Here is a 21,252-nt window from a genome sequence, read left to right as displayed (position 1 = left end):
TTTGTGTTTTGAAATGTTAATGACAAAATGAATAAAATATACTCACATTTAAGAAATGTCAGGGTGCTATTGGTACATAGGTTTTCTTTAAACAAAGTTATGACGGTGCAAATTTTGACAGCAGCCAAAATGACGGCCTTGGTAGTTTGAGTGTTAAACATGTTTTCAGCCCTCACAATGTCCAACCGTGGAAAAGAGTACATCATTTCAGATACAAGAAATTTTTTAAGAAAATGGAGATAAACGAAAACATGGTAAATTGTGTAATTTTGGATGAAGACGGCCATGTGCCTGGGTTAGAGGAATTCAGTGCTATAGAACATGGGCTATTCTGACTTAAATTCATAAAGATGACGCAGTACCGTATTATTTTTTGCTTAACCCTCCATCCACAATGGCATTACACACAACTGTGATTCACTCGGTTTAAAACCTCCTCAACATTTGTCTTCTCAGGGGTGATAGCAGGAATGACATCACCTTTAAAGGAGAGAAAATCATCATCTCTACCTCACTGTGCCCAAAGATGTTGTCCTGAATACATGCAGCTCATATAGGCATGATAAAGTGTAAGCAGAAAGCCCATGACATTTTGTTTTGGCCTGGGATGAAGAAGCAGATATTGGAAAACGATGTTGGAAAGTGCCCACCTGTCTCAAGCACAGACCCCATAACACTAAAGAGCCCATGATAAGCCACCAGGTCCCAGACAGACCATGGCAAAGGTGAGAGGGTTGAGAGGACCCCCTTCAAATCTGATAGGCAATTCCAAAATCCTAAACTATGATTGGCTGTTTGCCTTGTCAAAAAACAAAGTGATACCCCATATATCTTTGCTAATCTTATCTTTTACATGAAATAATGGTTTTCTGATAGAAATTCTCATCCTGCTTTCTTTAAACAACCAAATGTGTAACTTACATTGAATATTTGGTGTGGAAAAAGCAAAAAACTACTGTTTCTTCAGCATTGTTTCAGATAACTATCCAAACAGAAGTCACAGACATTAAGATTTATATTATGGGAATTGTCAGGTCATACAGAGGCATCTTGATAATTTCAGTCTGTTTCATGATCAGTTAAAAAGTCCTCTTTTTTAGAAAATAGGCCTCTGGTTTCTCTGACTGCAGTATAATAAGCGACCACCAGAGGACAGCATCATCCACATGAAGCAGCTCTTTCACCACAGAGAAAGAGCAGAGAAAGACTTACGAAACAATTTTTTTTACAATTACAATTAGAGGAAGATTTTACATCCTGAACCTTGTCAGCTGATAAAATATGGTATTTTGGGTAGATTATTTCAGCAGTTACTTTATAAAGTACTCCAGACTGTCTCTGACTCAACCAGCAACAGAATTTGTTCATGGTTACACATAAATGTAACAATAACACTGACAGGAGAGTATTCTGCCTTATGAGTACTTACACCACTGATGCTTTGTGTACATTTAATTAATAATACTGCTGTATGTTGGAGTTTAATGTGCAATAATCAACTTATACTTGTAAGGTCTCTAGTTTCTGAAAAGTGATATATGATTTGAAAAGTTATGTCAGATTCTTTGTAGGGCAATGTTACTTTATAACTTTTTCTCTAAAATTAGGCATGCTCACTACAAGAACTTGAATGTGCCACTTCTTAAGAGGGCTCATGGAAGTTCAAGTACTGGATGTCTTGTGGAGTAAATTTTTAAAAATGATGCAGCGCAGTGAGATGAAAATGTGTCAAACAAGTCACAAAAAAACACACAGATCTCCTTCTGAAAAATACAAAAGTTTAATTTAAATATTGGCAGACAGATGATTCTACTCATCACATAGACAGTTCTTTCTGTTTATTCCTTGCAAATTTGTTATTGCACATGGATTACACTGCTCTTCTCAAGAAGTCACATCGGTGAAATCAGAGGAAATCGCTCTTCGGATGACAATCCTATAATTTACCACCTATTCACATGACTCAAGCCTACTTACTTCGATGATTCCCAGGATAGATTCTGTTCTCACATACTCTTATTTTACAAAAAGTATTAGGACACCCTCAGACATAACATAATACCAGTAATAAGACCAGTATAACCCCCTCCTTTTCATTCATCACCCATGTCATTTCACAAAGGAACTCACTGGAATCATCAGACTTCAGGATTTTCACCCACAAAAACGTCATCTTTCACTGCAGCTCAAAACGTTACAAAATGCTTGAGGATTTGAAGCATTACTGTAGTTTTTTTCTCTCAAAGACAAAAGACACCCGGTCCAGACCTGAACACTCGTAGGACATAGAGAGGGAAATCTAACCAAGCAGCACTATGGCTGTGCTGGAAAATTCTCATATCAAAGGCATTAGTGTTCTGGAGACAAGCCTTCAGAAGGTAAATCAGCAATACAAAAAGTGCATCAGAAATATTCATCAGAGGGACAAGCACTAAAATCGACTTTCTCCCCCTCTACAGAATACAGTTAATACTTTATGGCATTATACAATCACAGGCACACATGTATTGTGCATTCACAATATAAATCCACCCTGTTAATTCCTTAACCTTTGGCTTTCATACTGTAGAAATACATGCTTTCTGTGGGGATACTATCGGTCTTTGGCTCAATTAATCTCTGGGCTTTGATCCCAATACTAAAGTAGTTGCTTTAGTTTGCATTGTTTGTGCATTCAGCTAACAATGAGGTTTTTAAAGGGGGAATTACAGACACAAACATTGGCACTTTTTAAAAGTCCTGTACGTTACCCTCCAGCTCCCTCTAGTGGACCTTTCCATCCACTGCACCAATAAGGCAGTTCAACCCCACAAAGAAAAGAAACTAGAAGGCACATTTTCTGACTGGTATTTGGTAACTTTGAAACTCAACAACTGCAGCAAGGAGAGGTGACTAGAGTTCAAACTCTGCCGCTTCCTGAGGAGGAGCCATGACTACATGTGTGTGATATGACGCAGAGAGCAAAGGTTTCTTTAGTTCATGTGTTGGGTTTGCAGTCCAGAGATAATCCAAACCGGGCACCAAGATTGGATAGGAATGGGGTGGGAAAGGAGGGAGCGGAGGGGTCCGTAGATGCTGATACAGTTCAGAGCTTCAATATGGAACCCCCTTGTCCTTTCACTGGATGCAAAGGATGTCGCTCTCTTTCAGACCGAACCGGGTCTTGTACTTGTCAAAAAGGCACTGCAGGGACTTGACGTACATCGAGTGGTACAGATCCACCATCTCATCAGAGGCATCCTCAATTTTGGGCACTGTGATTGGTTCCCCGACTGTAGAAGAACAAGAGAGGGTTAACAGTGAAATATAAGTTTCTTTTTGCAGCTTTTACAGAAGAAATGTAGCTCGAATAGTGAACTCAAGCAAAGATATGCACCAAGTGCTTAACATGAGGGTAATTGAGATAGTGTTGAGATAGAGAGTAAAAACTGTATAATACTAACATTTAAAAAAATTATAATATGTAAATTTAAAAATGGTGCAAAACTTAAAAACCTACTGTATTAAAATGCACATAAATCAAAAATGAATTAAAGACTTTGAATTATCAAAATAACAGCCACTGAACAATTCTTGTGACATGACTCGTTACTAATCTTCCGGCTGTGTTAAATACTTTATTCTGATTGCATGATGACCAACTCACTATAAGTTATCGCTTACATGCCAAATCAATGTAATAATGAGCTTCTAGATGCTTGTTACAGTACATTTTTGCGTGTTTGATTTCAATCTGTGGGCTTTTATAATTTCAAATCAACTCATATCACTTATCTATTTATATATATATATATATCAGTTTTCTCCCAAAAAAACTACAAGGTGCAATTGATGAAATCTACCCTGTTTGACTAAATCTGGCACATTCATAATGGACCTAGGTGCTTGTGTCAATTAGTGTGCACTGTGCTTTCTTAGATAACAAACATAGCTGAAGAGCGTGTTTTTTTGGTTGTTTGATGTCTTTAAAAAGTATTGACCAAGCTGGCTTCCTGGATCATGAGGTTTACCCAAGCTTTTGGTTGTAACTGGCAAAAACCCAATAGTCATGTTCCTTTAGCTGTTGCTGGAAACCTCCATTGAACCAGAAGCCAAAATCACAGTGTTCTCGAGGGCAAATGATTTACAAATGGAATCAGCATAGCCACAAGTCCATTAAGAGCTTTGTTTAAAAGTAAAAGGACCTTTAAATTAACTCTAAACAATACAGGAGTACTGAAGTAATGTGGTTATCCTCGTGGTTCTGGTGAGAGACTGTAAATAAGGACACCATGACAGTTCCCTAAAAGTGAGGCCAATAACATTTAGAGCTCCTCTTACTGATTGACTGTAGTATAGGTCAAAAAGCCCGTCTCCTCAATGTTAACATATGACTAGTCACACTTTAAGATCGAAATTCATGTCATTTAACTCTCATTGAAGTTATTTCTTATCACTACGATTTATATCCAATGAGTGCTTTTCTGAGAAGTTTAGTATAAATCATTTTTCTGATTCAGAAAATGGGATATGACATGTTGATTGAAATTTCTCTTGACAAATGTAGCTCCTGGGCTGCTCAGTTAGCTCAGTATAGGAGTACTGGGGAGAAGAATGTAACAACCACTAAGCGAAAAATCATTGGAAAGTGAGCATCTTTGTCAAATTGACACAATAATCTGCTCTGCTGTGGACTGTAGTGACCTGATGGAGTTGAGTAATTGTATCTGTAAGGGTCTGTTTTGGTTTGCAGATTGGCCAGGACGTCAAAACTGTGGCTCCATCAGCCAATCTCTCCTGCACAGACTGGCTCCAGATAACATCACATGAATAAGATTAACAAGTCACGGGAGGCATTTTGGCTTCATTTTGGAGGAGGAGATGCATTGTCTATCTTTTATACAGTCGAAGATTCTTGTTAAAGGCAGAGCTGCTAAGTTTTGAATGATTTTAAAAGAGCTAGATAAGTCAGTGTTAGACAGTTACACACCATTTAAGTTGAACAGCCAAATCCTGACTGCTGGTCATCCATTAACAAATTGTTGGTCATTGTCCTCCAATAAACTACACAAATGAAGAGTATTTGGGGATTGTTGACATGCTCAGAGATAACCTCACACTAACCAAACATAAGCAGAAAAACATACCTATGGTGGTGATGGGTTTGCCATAAGGCACGATGCCCCAGGAGTCGCCAAAGAAGAGACCACATCCATGGAAAAGGCACGGGGCGAAGCCCAACAACTTCTGTAACTTCTTCTGGAGGTATCTCCAGCACGTTCCTTCCTCGAAGATCACCTGCTTGTAGGCGTCGTTCTCTCCGAATGAATACACCGGGACCAAGTCAGACCTGAGGAGATATGAGAGGAATCAACAAATGAACTCTTTTCAATACAAAGAAGCACACATGAACAGATTGCAAACATCTAAACATGGAGCAAGATTGATAAATGGGACTGCAGATTAGAAAAAAAGAAGAAAAAAAAAGGTCAGTGGTTCGTATCTAATAAATACAAAACAAGAAAAACAGCTGCCTCCCCTTGTTGAAACATGAACTTTGCACCCTTGTTATGTCATTGTTTATATAACCTGAATTAATAGCCTGATTATTTTACTGTTTTATTACAGTCATATCTGTAATCTGTAGCACACCTGAGATAAAAACCCTCTAGAACTGAGTGACATAACTCCACAAAGAAAACAAGTCTGGCAGAAAAAAGCAACAGAAATCCAAAGTGTCATGGTTATTTTAGGCAGTTTTCACACTCTTTGTTCATTTTTAAACTTTATCTTGTAAGGTGACCTTGAGTTCTTTGAAAGACATCTATATTTAAAATGTACTATTGTTATAATAATTAATAAAACTGAGTTGTTGTCTGTTCGCCACATGTCATTTATAATAAAGCCTTTGAATTACTGCTCAAATATGAACACTGCTGTAGTTTCTATAAGTAAAACTCAAGCCTATTCTCTTTTCTTGTGGGCCTTCATCGTGACTGTCAGGGAACAGCCGAGTGTCTGTCTCTGTGAAAGAGTCTGTGTAATTGGGAAAGCACCTGGATCAATATTTGGTAAATCATCCTTGACCTGTAGATTTGGATCATTTCAGATTAAGATCGTGACTTTGGATGTTGTTCAAAATGCATGTCCTTGTCCTACTGTTGAGTGACAAACAGCCCTATATTGACTGATTTATTTATACAGGTAGATCTCATGATTAATGATTACCCTATATAGGTTAGTTTGATGGACTAGTTTTAATTAAGTGAATGTCCTTTCTAAGAAAATATAACACGCAATGATTCCAAAATATTTTGATGATTTCCAGAGTTTAAAGTATATTTTGATGATTAACACAATATTTTCCTAAATACCTTAACTTACTACAACTATGATGGAGAATACAACCATAATTTTAGTCTGTGGTTAGCCAATGTTTTATTTTGAAGGGGATGATACGCTGTTTGTCCTCAGCTGAGCCCGACTTCAAAGGAAGATTACGTGTTCCAGTGCAGACAGCTGGCTGCTCTTCTCATATTGTTCTATGTTATTTTACATAAAGATTAACCATAGCTTCTGATTAGGACTTCTTTCTTATAAATTACAGCTTTCTTCTGGTAAATTCACAACTTTTTTTTCTTGCACCTTTTTCTCATTTACTCATGACTTTATCTCGTAATATTAAGAATTCACTCTAGAACGCTTATGTTTTAAATCCTTAAATTGGCCCAAATACTCAATCATTTATAGCTTCTGGTTAAGAATTAAACTGTCAGCCCTTCAGTGATAATAAATGACCTTTTCAGACTGTTATTCAAGTTTTATGGCCTGAAGAAAGTGTCCCAAAACATAAACTCTGACAGATAAGGCAGAATTCACTCTTGTTTTTTTTTAGCTAGTGGGTCATCTTTGGTCTCTTTATATCCTTTAGAAAACAAAGCCTACCTCAACACATATCTTTTTCAGACAAGGTGCATGAAACTAAGGGTGTTTTTGCGGGGGGGGGGGGGGGGGGTTCAAAACAAAATTCAAAATGCACTTTCTACTTTGAGTGTCAGACATCTCGATTTAATAAGAAATCGGAGATGTTAAAGTTCCTGAAGGAGTAAAAAATGTGACCTTAATTTACGGTCGCAGCTGAAATGCTAACCTAGTTGTTTTGAATCCAGCTCTGCATAACTGAGTCTAGTTTTCTAAGCTCTAATCTTCTTTGGTGAAGGTGAACACTGATTTGAAACAATATCTGAGAAGGACTCTGACTTCTTTGGGTCAGCTTGAAAACACAGGTCAGCTTTCCTTTATTGTACATATTTCAGTGTGAGTGCAGAAAAGGCCAGCTCAGACAGTCTGACCCTCTCAAAGTGCTGCTGCTGATCCACACTAAAGCACCACGCATCAATGAAAGATTTGTTTCTGTCCTTCATGTGCTGACTTTAACCTTTTCTCTGAGTTTTAATCTGAGGTTTAATATATTCCATGACTCAGCAGCCCTGAGAATGACATTTGTATGCGAGAAGAGATATCGGTCAAGGTTGTGTTTGGTCGCACGTGCCCTTGTTGTGTCTGAGTGTGGTGCAAGCAGCTCACCCTTTCTGCAGGGCCAGCCTCACAAAGCCTTTACGGTTCTTCAGGGTGACTGAATTCATGCCGGGGGCGCACTGCAGAGACTCTGCAGCTCCTCCCACGACGATGACTACAGCATTTCCAGTCCCGTTACATGTCAGCAGGTAGTCGATGGAGTTCCTGTTCACCGGACAGATACCTGAGAGGGGAAGCAAATGTGGAAAAAATATGAAAAAATGCAGCATAGAAGCACTGCAAAGAGGCAAATGCATTGACCCACACTACAAAAACAATGTTAGAGAACACTCTTATGCCCTCTTTTAAGACTTTGCAATGACTGCACGCACAGCAGCACTAATTCATACTCCACTCTTGGTGCTTATGGCTGCACTCTATGAGGCAAGACCCTCAAGTCCATAGCCTCAGCAGGATTTACTAAACCATGTTGATCATATGCAAGTCCTGACTACTATTACTCCCTAAAATTGTACTCAAATATCTGTACTTTATATTTCTCACATTTAAAAACGGGGGGTAATGACTTGTCAAGATGCTTTAAGATGAATCAGACAACAAAGAAGAGAGGGAAACTCGACTTCTGACAAACGGTGTCTACTGAATGAGATCTTTTTGCCCACAGGGACAACTTATGGCAACACAGATCAAAGTGAAGTGGATCAGCCAACATGGCTGACTACATTGACTATAAAGACTGAGACTCAGAGCAGCAAGACACTGAAATTTACATTGAGGGTTTTTGTAACTAGCCACAAAACAGGGTGTTATTAATACTGATGCCTTTTTCTATGAACAAAACTTTTCAGCAACATGACTGACTTCCTCTGTTAGCTGTGATTATTTCTCGTTCCTGTTTCTGCAGTCATAGGTTAGGTGTCGGCCCCTGAAACAGCCCTTTTTATTTCATATCTTCAGGAGGTCCACAGAAGCCCTTTTCATATTGTGAGTCTGCAACAGTGCCGTAACACAGCTCAGCCGTCATCAAGCCTTTGTACATTCATACTGATCCTGCGAAAGTGTCCCAATGTGTGATTTCACATTGAGTTATGACATTGTGCAAGCATGAGCTAGACACACAGTGGTACCTTCACATACACACACACAGCTCTGTTCTGCCCTGCTCCATAAGCTCACAGTGATGCTCACCGCTGTGCCAGCATCAAAAGTAGTAACAGAGGCGTTACAGAGGAGAGACATGATCAATGTGCATTTCTGAGTATGTGTATATGGAGCTCCCACGGTATGTTTACCATTTGTGTTTCCACAACGCCATGCAATGAGAAATGACACATTGGGACACCAATATTACGATTGCTGGGTCAATTTAGAAGCCAATGGCATGACAACGATGGAGCTGCGTTACTGCCCTGTTGTGGACAGAGCTCCTTTCTCACCATCATGCCTCTGTGCCTTGTTATTAAAGGCGAGATGTTACAGGGTCATAAATATTGGGCCTTTAATATGCAAAACAAAGAGGGCCTGTGAGTGATATTTTGTCTGTTGTACAGCACTTTGTGCGTAAAGTGCAATATAAATAAAGTTGATTTAATTTGAATTTGAACCAGCCAACAGATAAGACGTACGACTTTGTCCACAGGGGTCGCCAAAAACAAAACAAGGTGAAAGATAATTACAGCAGCTTCAGCTTTAATCATTTTCACTATCTTTTTTCTTTATGACATCAGTGGTTAAAAATGTTGATTTGTTTGTCCCCCAAATTCAACATGAGGTTCAGCTAGTGTCAGGGCAACTTTTTACTTTAACATTGTGAGCACATTTCAGAGCTTCTCCTTAAAAGATTGTTCTTTAACAAGAATCTGTCCTTACACTTCAAGAAAATAGAAGGAACTTAAATTTTGTGTTGATTTTGGCACCCCCTGTTGAGAAAGTTTTTCTTTGCTCAATTATCTGCTTTCTGATGACGGTGTAAATGAAGTCATCTAAGGTCTGTTGTTAGAGGCAAGTTAAAAGCATTAAAAATAGCTGAACAGAGATAATCAATCTTCTCAAAGATGGTTTTGTTTGCTTTAGCAGGTCATATAGAGGATTCTTTTCAGTCCATTTCATAACCAGATAAAAACTCCTCATGGTATGTTTAAGTAAACAAAGGGTTTACTTTTGTCTCCTAGACACGGCTTAAATCATAACTTTGAAATTTTTAAGGTTATTTTTTCCGCTCCACTTTACAACCACGGGAGGACAACCAGAAAGTCTTCTGAGGGATTTTTTTTATCAATGAAACCTCTTTAGACATCATGTACATTAACCTATGGTAACCTTAGAGTGTAAGTACAGTATCTATGGGCAAAGATTAAGCTTGAACAACAAACAGCCGTTCAGCACAGAACAGTTACAGCTCTATCAGTCAGTCAAATCAGCAGATCCAAGTAAACAGAAGCTTTTTCAGCTGTGCAATCTGTTCAAAGGTCCTCCCTCCTACAGATACAGTCATCAGCGCTATCAGACATTTCAAGAACTCAAACAAGACTCCAAATCCTCTCACCTCCAGACATCAGGTAGTCTCTCAGGACCGGCATACGGAAGTTTCCGGCTAGGGTTGCCAGGGAGGGTTTGATGCCTGGGAATTTCTTGGAGAAGCCCGTGGCCTCCGTCCCAAAGTTGCAGAAAGCACCAAAGCAGAAGATGCCATGCGGATGGTAGCCAAATATGTAGTTCCGGCTGGGCAGCAGGTTGTGGGTTTTAATTAGCTGGAGGACAAGAGGCACAAAGAGGAGCAGTGTGAGGTTGATTAATACGAGGGGCACAGTCTCAGATGCACAGTGTGGGTGAAAGCTTGAGAACAGAAGATGTGAGACAAGTTTATATCAAATACTAATCGAATACTTTGCAAACTACAGTTTATTCTTATCTGATGGATGGAGTTTCATCAGATACTGCCTGCTTGAGTTGATTTGTCAGCCTATGTTTTTTTTTTTTTATAATTCATCCTTGGTTTTAGATGGGCTATACAAATTAACTTTTGTATTATCAACATCATTCTTACATTTTTAGCAAAATATGTTATGATGGCAAAATCAGATGGAACCAGAGAAAGCTTCAAAGCTGCATAGAAACCGCAGATTTCTTAACACAAGGGAAATAATCAGGACTGCATCTAATATAACAGAGCTACTTGTATTCTGGCTTTAACAGTACGTGTTTAATACTTCCTACTGTCTTTAAAAAAAAAACACTTTTATTGCCCAAGGACAGAAGAGCAGTAACTTTTTCAATATTCAAAGTTGGGACCCGAGAATGTGTGTTAAAAATGTCTAAAATAGTTTTAAGGGTAGTTGCAATTTTGTTTCTGTCAATCAACTTGTTGATCAATCTGCTGCTTTAAAGGTCCTGAGAGTCCATTTTGGCACCCCCCTCCTGTAAACAAATTGGGATGATCCATCTCTGTACTGATCTTATTCTGCACATGTGCAGGAAGTGCTCATGACAAAAATACTCACTCTTTCTTTATTTAAAAAAATCTTAAATGCATATGTTCCCTTTGACTTTTTCAAGCCATAAGAGCAAAATGCAGGTACCCCATAACTGTACACATATATGTATTGGTACAGTTATGACTGCATGTATCACTGTTTCGGTGTTAACATGCAGCACACTGACTTTTCTTTGCTCAGTATTGCTATGTTGAATACATTTGGGACACAGCTTATGTTTCAGTAGTTCGAGAACATTCTTATCAGCTTAAACTCTACATGACTCTCTTGTCTGTTCATGCACAGTCATAAAACAATGACGTAATAAAGATGTTCTTCACCTGCTTAGGCTAGCAATAATACATCAAACCGCTAACCTTTCAGCTTTGTATTAATATCTTGATTTCATGCTACAGTTCTCTATCTGCAGAATAATATATGAAACGGTGAAAGTCCTTTGATCTGCACAGTAGACTAAGATCCACCACAGTGTGTACACAGAGCTGCCTTCGTAGCTAGTCAAACACAAAAGTTGCATAACCGTATTAGCAGAAGAGATCACACTCAAGATCCTCACAGCACCACAGGAGTCCACCTGGCCTGCATTGCTGCTATGACGGGGTTACAACAGGACAGAATCTGACAACTTTTAATAGTTCCTGAAAACTGTGGAAGAGATGGAGACTAAGCTGCACTGGTGGTTACTGTAAAAAATAAGTTCTAATATTACAGAGGAGTCTTTGTTTGTAGTGTTGACGCAGACATTCATATAACAGTCACACTTTTTACACACTTTGATTCAAAGGCTGTTTAGACTTTGACTGCTTTCCTTCCAACTCATGAATAACACTCCTGTGTTCATGGAAGATAAAGAACGCTTGCCCTACATTGAGTTAATGGCTTTCAGGTTGGGGTGTAACCAATGATCAGCATGAATTGATAGATTATTAGCATTCCAGTATCAGAGATGGAGCCATGACAAAGTCATCCATAAGTTTGTGAACCCTCCTTTTTAAAGCCATGAGTTTAGGAAGTCAAAGAAGACAATTTATGGACTTCATGGTGGATACCAAGTAGCAACCTCTGAGGTAAAAAAATAAAATAAACCAATACTGAAGTACAAAAAAACTGCAGTTCCTCGAGCGTCCACTTAAGGCTGGCTCTAAAAGCCCAGGAGACCTCATCAACACACATGTAAAACTTCCCATCTTAACAGCAGACTGAACTAGATCAATTCAAAATCATAACTTGGAAGACTTTGTGTTATCTCCACTAGAGTAACAGGTGTTATCAAGCTTAATTTGAGGCACCTTTGGCTAACTTATTCGGGGCACCAGTTCAGCTTAGCAGTTAGAGCATGCCACACATGCACAGAGGACACAGTCCTCAATGCAGCAGTTGGTGCAAATCCAAGCTTTTCATGTCTTCCCCCTCTCTCTACTCCCAACGTTTCTTGTCTTTCTTCAGCTGTGAGATCTAAAAAAAAATACTCAAAAAAAAAAGCAAAAAAAAGATGAATGTTCAGAAAGAGCGGCTGTCATCAGGTCATTACGTAGATTCCAACATTTACTGAGAGCTCAGACTTTACACAGTGTAAAATGTGTGCTGGCTGATGTAAGTCTTGCAGCAATAGTTCTTAGAATGAGAGCTGGCATCAAATGTCTGAGTGTCTGTTTAATGACCTCTTCCGACGGCTGAGACAAACGGCTTCATAGTTCACTCAGTACAGATCAATGTGACGGACAAAGTTCAGCTGCAGAGAGTACGACTCTCTTTTTTTCTCTCTTTATTCTCTCTGTACAGTAGATAACCTCATCACCACATGGGCAGAGCCTTTATGCCCACACTGAGGGGGGGTTATACACTGTGAAACACTGTTAGTGACGTTTCCTTGGATATGATGCTAATGACGAAGACAATCTAAGAAAAGAAATGATCAAATCAAAGCCATGTAAAGGCCTGTGTTTCGTGATGGTCGCGACGGGCTAACAAAAGGTAATGTTTAATCCATTAAACTCAGCAAACATAGGACCTGTGTTACCCTATCAGTGGTCTAACCATATGTAAGGCTTTTTGTTTAACAGGATAGCTGACTAAAGACAGGAAATGTGAGGGAGAGAGGGGGGATTGAAAGGAACCTTATAGCAACAGGGTTGGGAGTTGAACCTGCAACCAGTGTGACAAAGACTGTAGCCTCCAAACATGGAGCGCCAAACCTGCAACCCATCCTTACTTCTCCTTACTTTAAACATATATTCATTCAAAACCAGTGTTTACAAGCTCTAGGTTATATTAGTAACCTTGCATGGATGTGATGTCATTGTTAGCACCTTGACATAAGTAAAGCCATTTCTTTTATGTATGTTGACCTTTTCAATTATTTTAAAACAGTTAAAAAACTGCAGCCTTACTCTTTTTCATTTGAAAGCACAACTGATATTTTGCTAGCTCTTGCAGGATTTAAAGTCTCAGCTAAAAGCACTATGTTCCTTCTTATGTTCCTTTTCTATTTAGATAATATGTTTTGTTAGATACCAGAAGTTTTTACAATGTTTTAGTTACTTTCATTTTAAATCTATAGATTAATACAGCCTTATAAGTTGTGATTGAAATTATAAATCACTAGCCCTGAAAAGTCATACAGTTTTTGCTGCTAGTTTGAGATAGAATATACTGTACATTATTATCCAGCTGTGTTAAATACTTAATCCTGATTGGTCAAAACTCCATAACACTGGTGCTTAATTCTCAACACACAAATCAGATTAAATCAATCTGTGGACAGGAGTCTGGCAGAAACATTATTGTCAGTCAGGACTCCGCCCTTCGCTTCAGGGTCTTGCTCACCCATAGTCGGATTCCAATTTACATTACCATTACTTTTTTTTTTGGAGGTGTTTCTGATATGTATAGTGGCATCAGAATAAAATTGTTTTTTACAGTGAGTTGCAAACGAAATTTGAAAAATGTCCAATACATGTCTTGTGTGATACCATCAAATGCTTAATTATGTTCATTAAAAGTCCCACAAGTGTTCATGCAGATTTTCAAAAAGGAGATTAATGAGTTATTGGAACCACGGAATGTGTTGAATGCTTACAAATAACTGAATACAATCATATGTTATTAAAAGTGAATAAGAAATGCATTGACCACCTTGGTGTTGCAGTTTCAGTTTTTAAAAGGGATGATTCAGTAAAATTCTCTGACAGCTGACTGATTCCTGAGAGGAGACACCTCCTCCCTCGAAACACTCTGACCTTGACTGTCAGCTTCCTCGCTGACAGTTTAGTCATGCATTGCTACTGTGCTGTACAAAGCCCCTACCTGCAAGTGCGTGTGTTTCAGTGTTTGTGCCAGATTCTGATAACACTCTCTCTTACTCATCTGAAGGAGCATTGATCAAGACAGGCTCCTGATCCTATCAGGCAGGACAAAGTCTGAAACTCTCCACGGACGTCAGGACCTCATTATAATCAACACGGGACAAGGAACGACCTGGAGCCGACAGCTGATACTCCATGCATCCCTGATAACACTATCTATAAACCTGTGCATGAATGGAAATCGATTAACCAGCTAAGCTAGAAGGGAGGGCGCTGATTGTGATAAAGCAAGTTAAAGCACAGATTATCTTTTTATACTCTTTCAATCCTGACATCTTCTTTCATCCCCTGCTCTGTTTAGATTTCTGGGTTTGGCTTGGATTAAAGATGACACACCAATGACAGATTTGTTACCTACCCTGACGGGGAAGTAGTCTCTGAAGTATGTCCACACTTTCCAGTTTCTCACCCAAGAGGACCTCCTGCCACCTGAGGAGAACATCACAGATCAGATTAGAACAGATCACAAAGCATGAGCTGCAGCAACAGTCGTCATCAGTTCATCTGTTTCTTTCTTTAAAGGTGACATATCATGCAAAATTGACTTTTTAATGGTTCTTTACCTGAAATATGTGTCCCTGGCATGTCTACAAACCCCCCGAGAATGAAAAAAATCCATTCTGCCCCTGTTTTGATTTCTACACCTTTCTGTAAATGTGTGCTGAAACAAGCCGTTTCAGACTTCTGTGTTTTTGTTACGTAACAACAATATCCGGTCTGTCACAGAGTCAGAGCTCGGAGCTTGTTCAGCCCATAGACTGTATAAAATAATACTGAATCCCGCCTCCGTTTTTCATTACCTGCACAAATGTGTGCTAACAAGGAGCTTAGGAGGGAGGCATGCTAGTTGTAGGCTGTCTTAATAAACACAAAGGTCAGTTTAACTCCCGACGTCTGCAGATTTGAAGATCTAGTGAATGATTTTTATTTGTCATGGATAAGTGCTAGCGCTAATTAGCATAGCCACATAGCTACATGTTCGTAGCTGTGTACCAAGACACACGTCTACATACTGATAAATAAAACAACAAGAAACACTAAATCTATGACCAATCCTTCAGAAAGGTCCTGCTACAGGCGCCTCTCCGTCAGGATCAGATTCTGGATCAGATTCAGAGGGTTGAAGTAACGCGATCTCTGAGCAGCCGTGTATATTCAGCCAACATGTAAACATTAAATCAACGTGCTGGAGAGCCGAGGCACATCCACTTCCTGAGGGGGCGTGGTCAGAGGGAAAACAGAGTGTTCTGAGGAGGACTGAAGAAGAGGGCTTTTCAGGCATGCCAAAATCTGATTTCAAAGTGTTTTTTTGAGCATAAACTTTAAAGACATGTTTTGGGGACCTCTTAGACCAATATATATATTGATGAAAAAAGCGTGATATGTCACCTTTAATATAACATTAGTATACTTGAGCTTACAAATTGCCATCCCGAGCCTTGAAGAACAGCTTTGATTCTTTATAAGGCAACAAAATAAAAATAAACACACTGATCCTCACATCGCAAAAGCTGGATCAAAAACGTTGTTGTTTGAGGAAATATCGAAAAAGAATGATGCTAGAGTTAGCTTCTGGTTCAGCACTTTAGAGATAAGTTAAAGAACCAGGCCCTGATTCAGAACCACTACACCTAGACTTTTTAGATTTGGACTTAATTATCCTACGGAGGCTACAGACTTTTAAATTAGTTTCAGATTGGTGAAACTTTTATCATTTTCTATTTGTGAATTTTTTTTAATAACTTCTTGGACTAGGTCCTCCTTCTCAAAAAAGTAGAAAGTAAGGAGATCTCCAGAAACAGTTTAATTGTTCATCCGGGAACACCTGTACACCACTTTATAACAATCAATCAAGTCTTTTAAAAGCTGCAAATTCAATCAAATTGATCAACTGTGTGAGTCACAAAACCACTCATGTAGCCACTCTGCTAAAACAGCCTCCATCCTCTGATTTGAGTCAGAACAAGATGTGATCTTTCTGATAGAAACAATTAAATGAGGTAACTAAGAAACATCCTGTTAAATCAATGCACTCATTGTTGGTTGCTCACATCATAAACCAATAAACCAATGTTTAGGTAACACAGATGTCTCAGAGCATTCATTCATGTGCTGTCACACTCTTTCAAACCATTAAGTTTCGATTAGTGCAACATTTTTAGCCTCCTGCATCGCCTGAACAGAAAAAATGTTAGTGTTAATGTGAGTTTTGATTGACATCTGCTCTGACTTGCCTTGTTTGGGGGTGTTCCAGTCAACGATGAGCCAGGCGGTGTACATGGCAGCGATGATCCAGCAGTCCGTGCAGAACATGTAGATGAGCAGCGCGGTGCAGGCAGCGCCTGGAGGCAGAAAGGAGGAACGGTACAATCAAGTGTTTGAAAAGAAATAACTGTTACTTAAATACAGGAAAATCAATTACTGTAGGTTACAGAACAGCAAAAGTATTCTGCTGAAGGCTTGGAGAGAAATCAGGAGACAGACACAAGTATGAGTGTGGCTCAGAGGTCTGACCTCCTTATGAAAGTATAATGAGAATACAGGTTAGCTCCTCTCTGATCTCTACTTTCTCACATCTTAAGTGACAACATACACACTCACCCATGACCAAGAAGCTAATGACCCACTGCAGCACAGAGATCACCTGCAGATGTTTCTCCATCTTGGATGTGCAGGGCCAGATTGCTATTGGCAGGTCCTGCAGGGCGGAGAGGATGCTGGAGCCGGTGCCTGAGAAACAAGGGTGCAAGGAGAGACAACAGAGCAGAAAAGGAAAGTTTTACAAAAATGTCAAACCTCAATGTGAGTGGATTCTAAAAAAAAAGAAAAAGAGGTATAAAATAACCAAAAGACCGGAGACACATTTTTGTAGCAGTTAACACACCTCCTCTTTGGAACACTTGCTTAGTCTTGGTTTTAGTCAAACAAACCTGACAAAGGTTTAAAGAACTCCCACAATGTGGTGTCAAACAAGTCCAGCACATCAGTTTAAATTTCAGCCAGGCCTCAGTCACTCTGTTTTGGCTACTCACCAGCTCTCCTCAGTCACCAGCCCATACAGTTTGTGAAGCAAAGCAGCTCCATGTGAGAAGACTGAACAGGGAGCAGAAAGTAACAGACACTCTTAGAGCCACCAAAGCTAGTCAAGCTCACACCGCTGTGAGCCAATAAGAGAGAAGATCCCCCTCCCCTGTCCGCTAATCCCATCGCTTCACACTGAAAATAACCCAGCACTCTGCTCCTTCTGCTGCTGCTGCTTTTACCTGAAAACCATGGTGCCATGACTACTTAGAGGCTATCGCTGTTTGACTCAATGCCACAGAGTGATGCAGAGAGTCGGCGTTGGCGAGGATACAATGATGTCTTAATCTGCCTACTTAACTGTCATGTTGTGATCCAGAGGGAATCACCACAGACAGAGTCATACTCACACACACACACTATCATGTCCTGCACATGTAGCAACCAGGTGATCTAAATCCCTTCTATATCTGGACGATATTTTTGCAGAATTGCATGAATTAAATATTCAGTTTATAGCTCCTGTTGGAAAGTTTTGGGTTGTGTCGATTTTGTCGCCCTCCACAGACAAAGTGCCTCTTAGTTGATCTCATCGTGAACATGCATAAGAAGGGTCTTCTGACTAAAATATCTCATCCTTCTTTATTTTGAATTCCCAAGGTGCAACTCACAATGACTCTGAAAAAGCCTTTCTATAAATTTCAGTCTGCTTCAAAGCCATCTCAAAACTCCTCATAGGAGCTTTAAGCCTCCAGAAGTGCTCAAAAACACTCCTAATGACTGATCAAACTCCTCCTTTAAAAAGAGTATCTATCAATGAAGCAAACACATCCATTGAAACCGTTAAAATCCACACCACCAGCATGATTCTCATTCATACAGATATAACAGTGTAAGTGGTGCTGACAAATCCACACTCTTGTTTAGAGTACAAATGTCTTCTACAGTTCAGCTGAAGTTAATGAGGATTAGACTGTCCGGAATTAGACTGGAGTACACTAGCAGAGTTGCCATACAGGCGAAATAGTAGACTATTCCAGCATTTATATATGAAAGAAAACTGGGACGCTGTACTGTAATCTGCCACTTTGACATGCATTGACAGTTTCTTTGGCTGCAACATTCATTATCTTAAATCACAAATTTAAATCTAAATGCCTGAACTGACACTGCAACAGAGCGCAACCAAAGAAATTGAGAATTTGTCCATGAAGCAGCTCACTGATATCTTTTTCAGAAAAGCATTTCCAGTGAAAGTTGAGTATTAGAAACCAAAGCAGATTTAAAAAGCAGAAAGAGGCACAAATTCACAAATCAAACACTGTCATGAGGACATTTATGCCTGCCTCACTTGACTTTAAAGCACAGTACTGAAAAAGTTAAGCAACAGATATGATTTAAATGCGTTTTACCAGCAAAGTCAGAATCAGAAGCTGTATTGCCCATATGTGTCCACATACAAGGATCATACTCTCCATGTGCAGTAACAAATATCCATGCTCAGAAATGATCAAAATTCTCAAAAATCCAGTTTTTATGGGCATCCAGGTGAGCCACTGCAGAATTTGGTCCTGTCATTCATCAGTGTCATACTTTTTTGATTCTCCTCTGCAGCAACCAGTGAGGAGAATCACTGTAAAGTCACTGTAGTCTATATACAGACAGACAGTGATCAAATGACTTATTCCAAATTCATTTTAACACTGGTTTGGAAGTTACAAGAACATAAAGGAGGTTTGAAAACGCATGAACAGATGTTTTGGATGTCCAGGTTTGAATCTCTGCAGCCTTCCTCTGCAAAGATCTCTGCAGAATCCAAAAAAGAATGGTGGCCTCTCAAAATGTTTGCATGATTCTATAAGCTGATGTGCCTTACATTGAGTAAAATAGATCATGACAGGTCAATGTTCTTCTGACCTATTGAACCTCCTACAGATTTGTTTGACCACCTCTGTTTGTTTGCCTGCAGCAGCTTTCGTTACACTTTTGAACCCACAAACAGCGAGCAGCGAGCGAGTTACCTTTAAGGACACCGGAGTAAGCAGCAAGGATGGTCTTCATAGCTGATTCTTCGTTGATGGTGATGGTGATGATGAAGAAAACTCTGCTGGCCGCTTACTGTCAGGACGACAGAAGTCCAACTCTACAGCTCCCCTCACACGACTGCCTTCAACTGCAACTGAGCGCGGAGAGCAGCGGGCATTTAATCAGTGCGGGAGGAGGAGCCACACACACACACACACTGTCACACTCACACACTGTCACACACTCATCCACACAGAGAGACGAGCAGAGGAGTGTGTAAGTGCAGAGGAGCCTGGTTCTGCAGGTGGAGGAGGCAGGAGATGATAGTGTAGCAGCAGAGCCTCTCTCTGTGTATTTATTGGCGCAGTCACGTGGTTACACCGAGAAAAACATCCAGCTTGTTTATACCACTAAACTCGACCTCACCTCTTCACCAGATGAGCATGAAATCTGTACATTAAGACACTGACAGTGTTTCAGAAAGACACCTCAGAATTTCATATTCAATGTCTGATAGGAGGATGGTGGTTTAAGGATATAAAAAGACACTTCCATGATTTTCTGTTGGCCTAGATTTCAAGTGAATACTGCATGTGTCTGACCCTGTGATAGCTACCAGCTATAAGACCACAACAGAGTCACATATTTACAGATAAAGATATGGTAAATTATTATCATATGCTCTATATTATTGAGATATTGAGACTTTTAAACGTAAACTAAAAAAATTTTTATTCAGTCTGACTTTTATGTAGGGTTTAACAATTTTATTACTTAACTTTTACTGTAATATTGATTTAAATGCTGCTGTATTGTTTTAGCAATTTTAATTGTTATCTTATTCTATTTTTATTTATCTATTCATTCATTCATTTATTTATTTTATTTATCTACTCAGTTTTTATTGATATTTTTAGCCTTGGTTTTATTTTCAACTCTTATCCTTACCCCTTTAAAAACTATTTCAACTATTTGTATTCTTAATTAATTTTGATGATTTAACTTATTTTAATAACACATATTTTATTGCTGGTGTGCATTGGTCTCTATTTTAGTCTCTATTTTATTCTATTTTATTTTTATTTTATAAGTACTATTTTTTTTATCATCATTATTATTATTTTCCCCTAATATGTCTTGCCATTGTTTTACTTCTGTTCCTTTCTTGTTTTTCAATCGTTGTAAAGCACTTTGGGTTGCATTTGATTTGTATGAAATGTGCTACATAAATAAAGCTTGACTGATTGATTGATTGATTGATTGATTGATTGATTGATTGATTGATTGATTGATTGATTGATTTTATTATGCTCACTTTTGAACATTTTGTGGGTGGTATCGTGCATATTTCTGCACAAACTACAGCTCTGAGGATATTTCTCTCTCATTTTGTATGTAATTGGATTTAAGTAAACATGACAGTCCATTGGTTTTGATATAGAAAAGATTCTAATTTCACACATTTAAAATAAATAAAAACAACTCTGTGCTACTTTATAAGATCTCAATAAAATCTCAATATATCATACATTAACAAATGGTGGTATGGTCAACTCAGGTTATATATTTGTACGTTGCATACTGTCTTTTGTATTTTATCCTGTGAACAACTTCACAGTTTCTTGGTAACATCATGCACTTCTTTTTTTTTTTGCTTAAACTCTGCAGCTCTTTGGATCAATTATCATTCAATTCTACTTGACTTTAAACATAAATAGATTTATGTTATGTGAAATATTGTTCTATATTTAGACTGTTTATTTTATTGTATTTGGGTTTACATGTCTGTGATCAAAATCATTTCCTTGATATTGTATGAACTTTTTATG

The 21,252-nt window shown here is 38.8% G+C and overlaps 1 protein-coding gene across 1 annotated transcript; it reads right to left on the bottom strand.

The window, feature by feature from the left end:
- Positions 1 to 1,758: 1,758 nt before the first annotated feature.
- On the bottom strand, positions 1,759 to 19,674 carry dgat2 (diacylglycerol O-acyltransferase 2). The gene is made up of 9 exons (XM_034682841.1): positions 19,658 to 19,674; positions 19,420 to 19,577; positions 16,979 to 17,107; positions 16,612 to 16,719; positions 14,736 to 14,806; positions 10,064 to 10,268; positions 7,567 to 7,741; positions 5,127 to 5,329; positions 1,759 to 3,272 (listed from the first exon to the last, which is right to left on the bottom strand). Exons 2-9 carry the CDS (start codon positions 19,457 to 19,459, stop codon positions 3,118 to 3,120), a joined length of 1,086 nt encoding a protein of 361 aa, XP_034538732.1. The 5' UTR covers positions 19,460 to 19,577; positions 19,658 to 19,674; the 3' UTR covers positions 1,759 to 3,117.
- Positions 19,675 to 21,252: the final 1,578 nt, after the last annotated feature.

This window comes from Notolabrus celidotus, chromosome 5 (genome assembly GCF_009762535.1).
Source record: "Notolabrus celidotus isolate fNotCel1 chromosome 5, fNotCel1.pri, whole genome shotgun sequence".
Classification (NCBI taxonomy): Eukaryota; Metazoa; Chordata; class Actinopteri; order Labriformes; family Labridae; genus Notolabrus; species Notolabrus celidotus.
Note: the sequence above shows the minus strand (reverse complement) of the source record. Positions and strands in the feature narration are given on the sequence as shown.

Bases quoted from the DNA above. Each gene is read 5' to 3' on its own strand.
- dgat2 (XM_034682841.1), bottom strand. From the start codon at position 19,459: ATGAAGACCATCCTTGCTGCTTACTCCGGTGTCCTTAAAG. The intron at 10,269-14,735 runs GTAGGTAACAAA...CTTGTCCTCCAG, and splicing joins GAGACTACTTCCCCGTCAGG to CTAATTAAAACCCACAACCT. The intron at 5,330-7,566 runs GTGAGCTGCTTG...ATATCTCCTCAG, and splicing joins AGGCTGGCCCTGCAGAAAGG to GTCTGACTTGGTCCCGGTGT.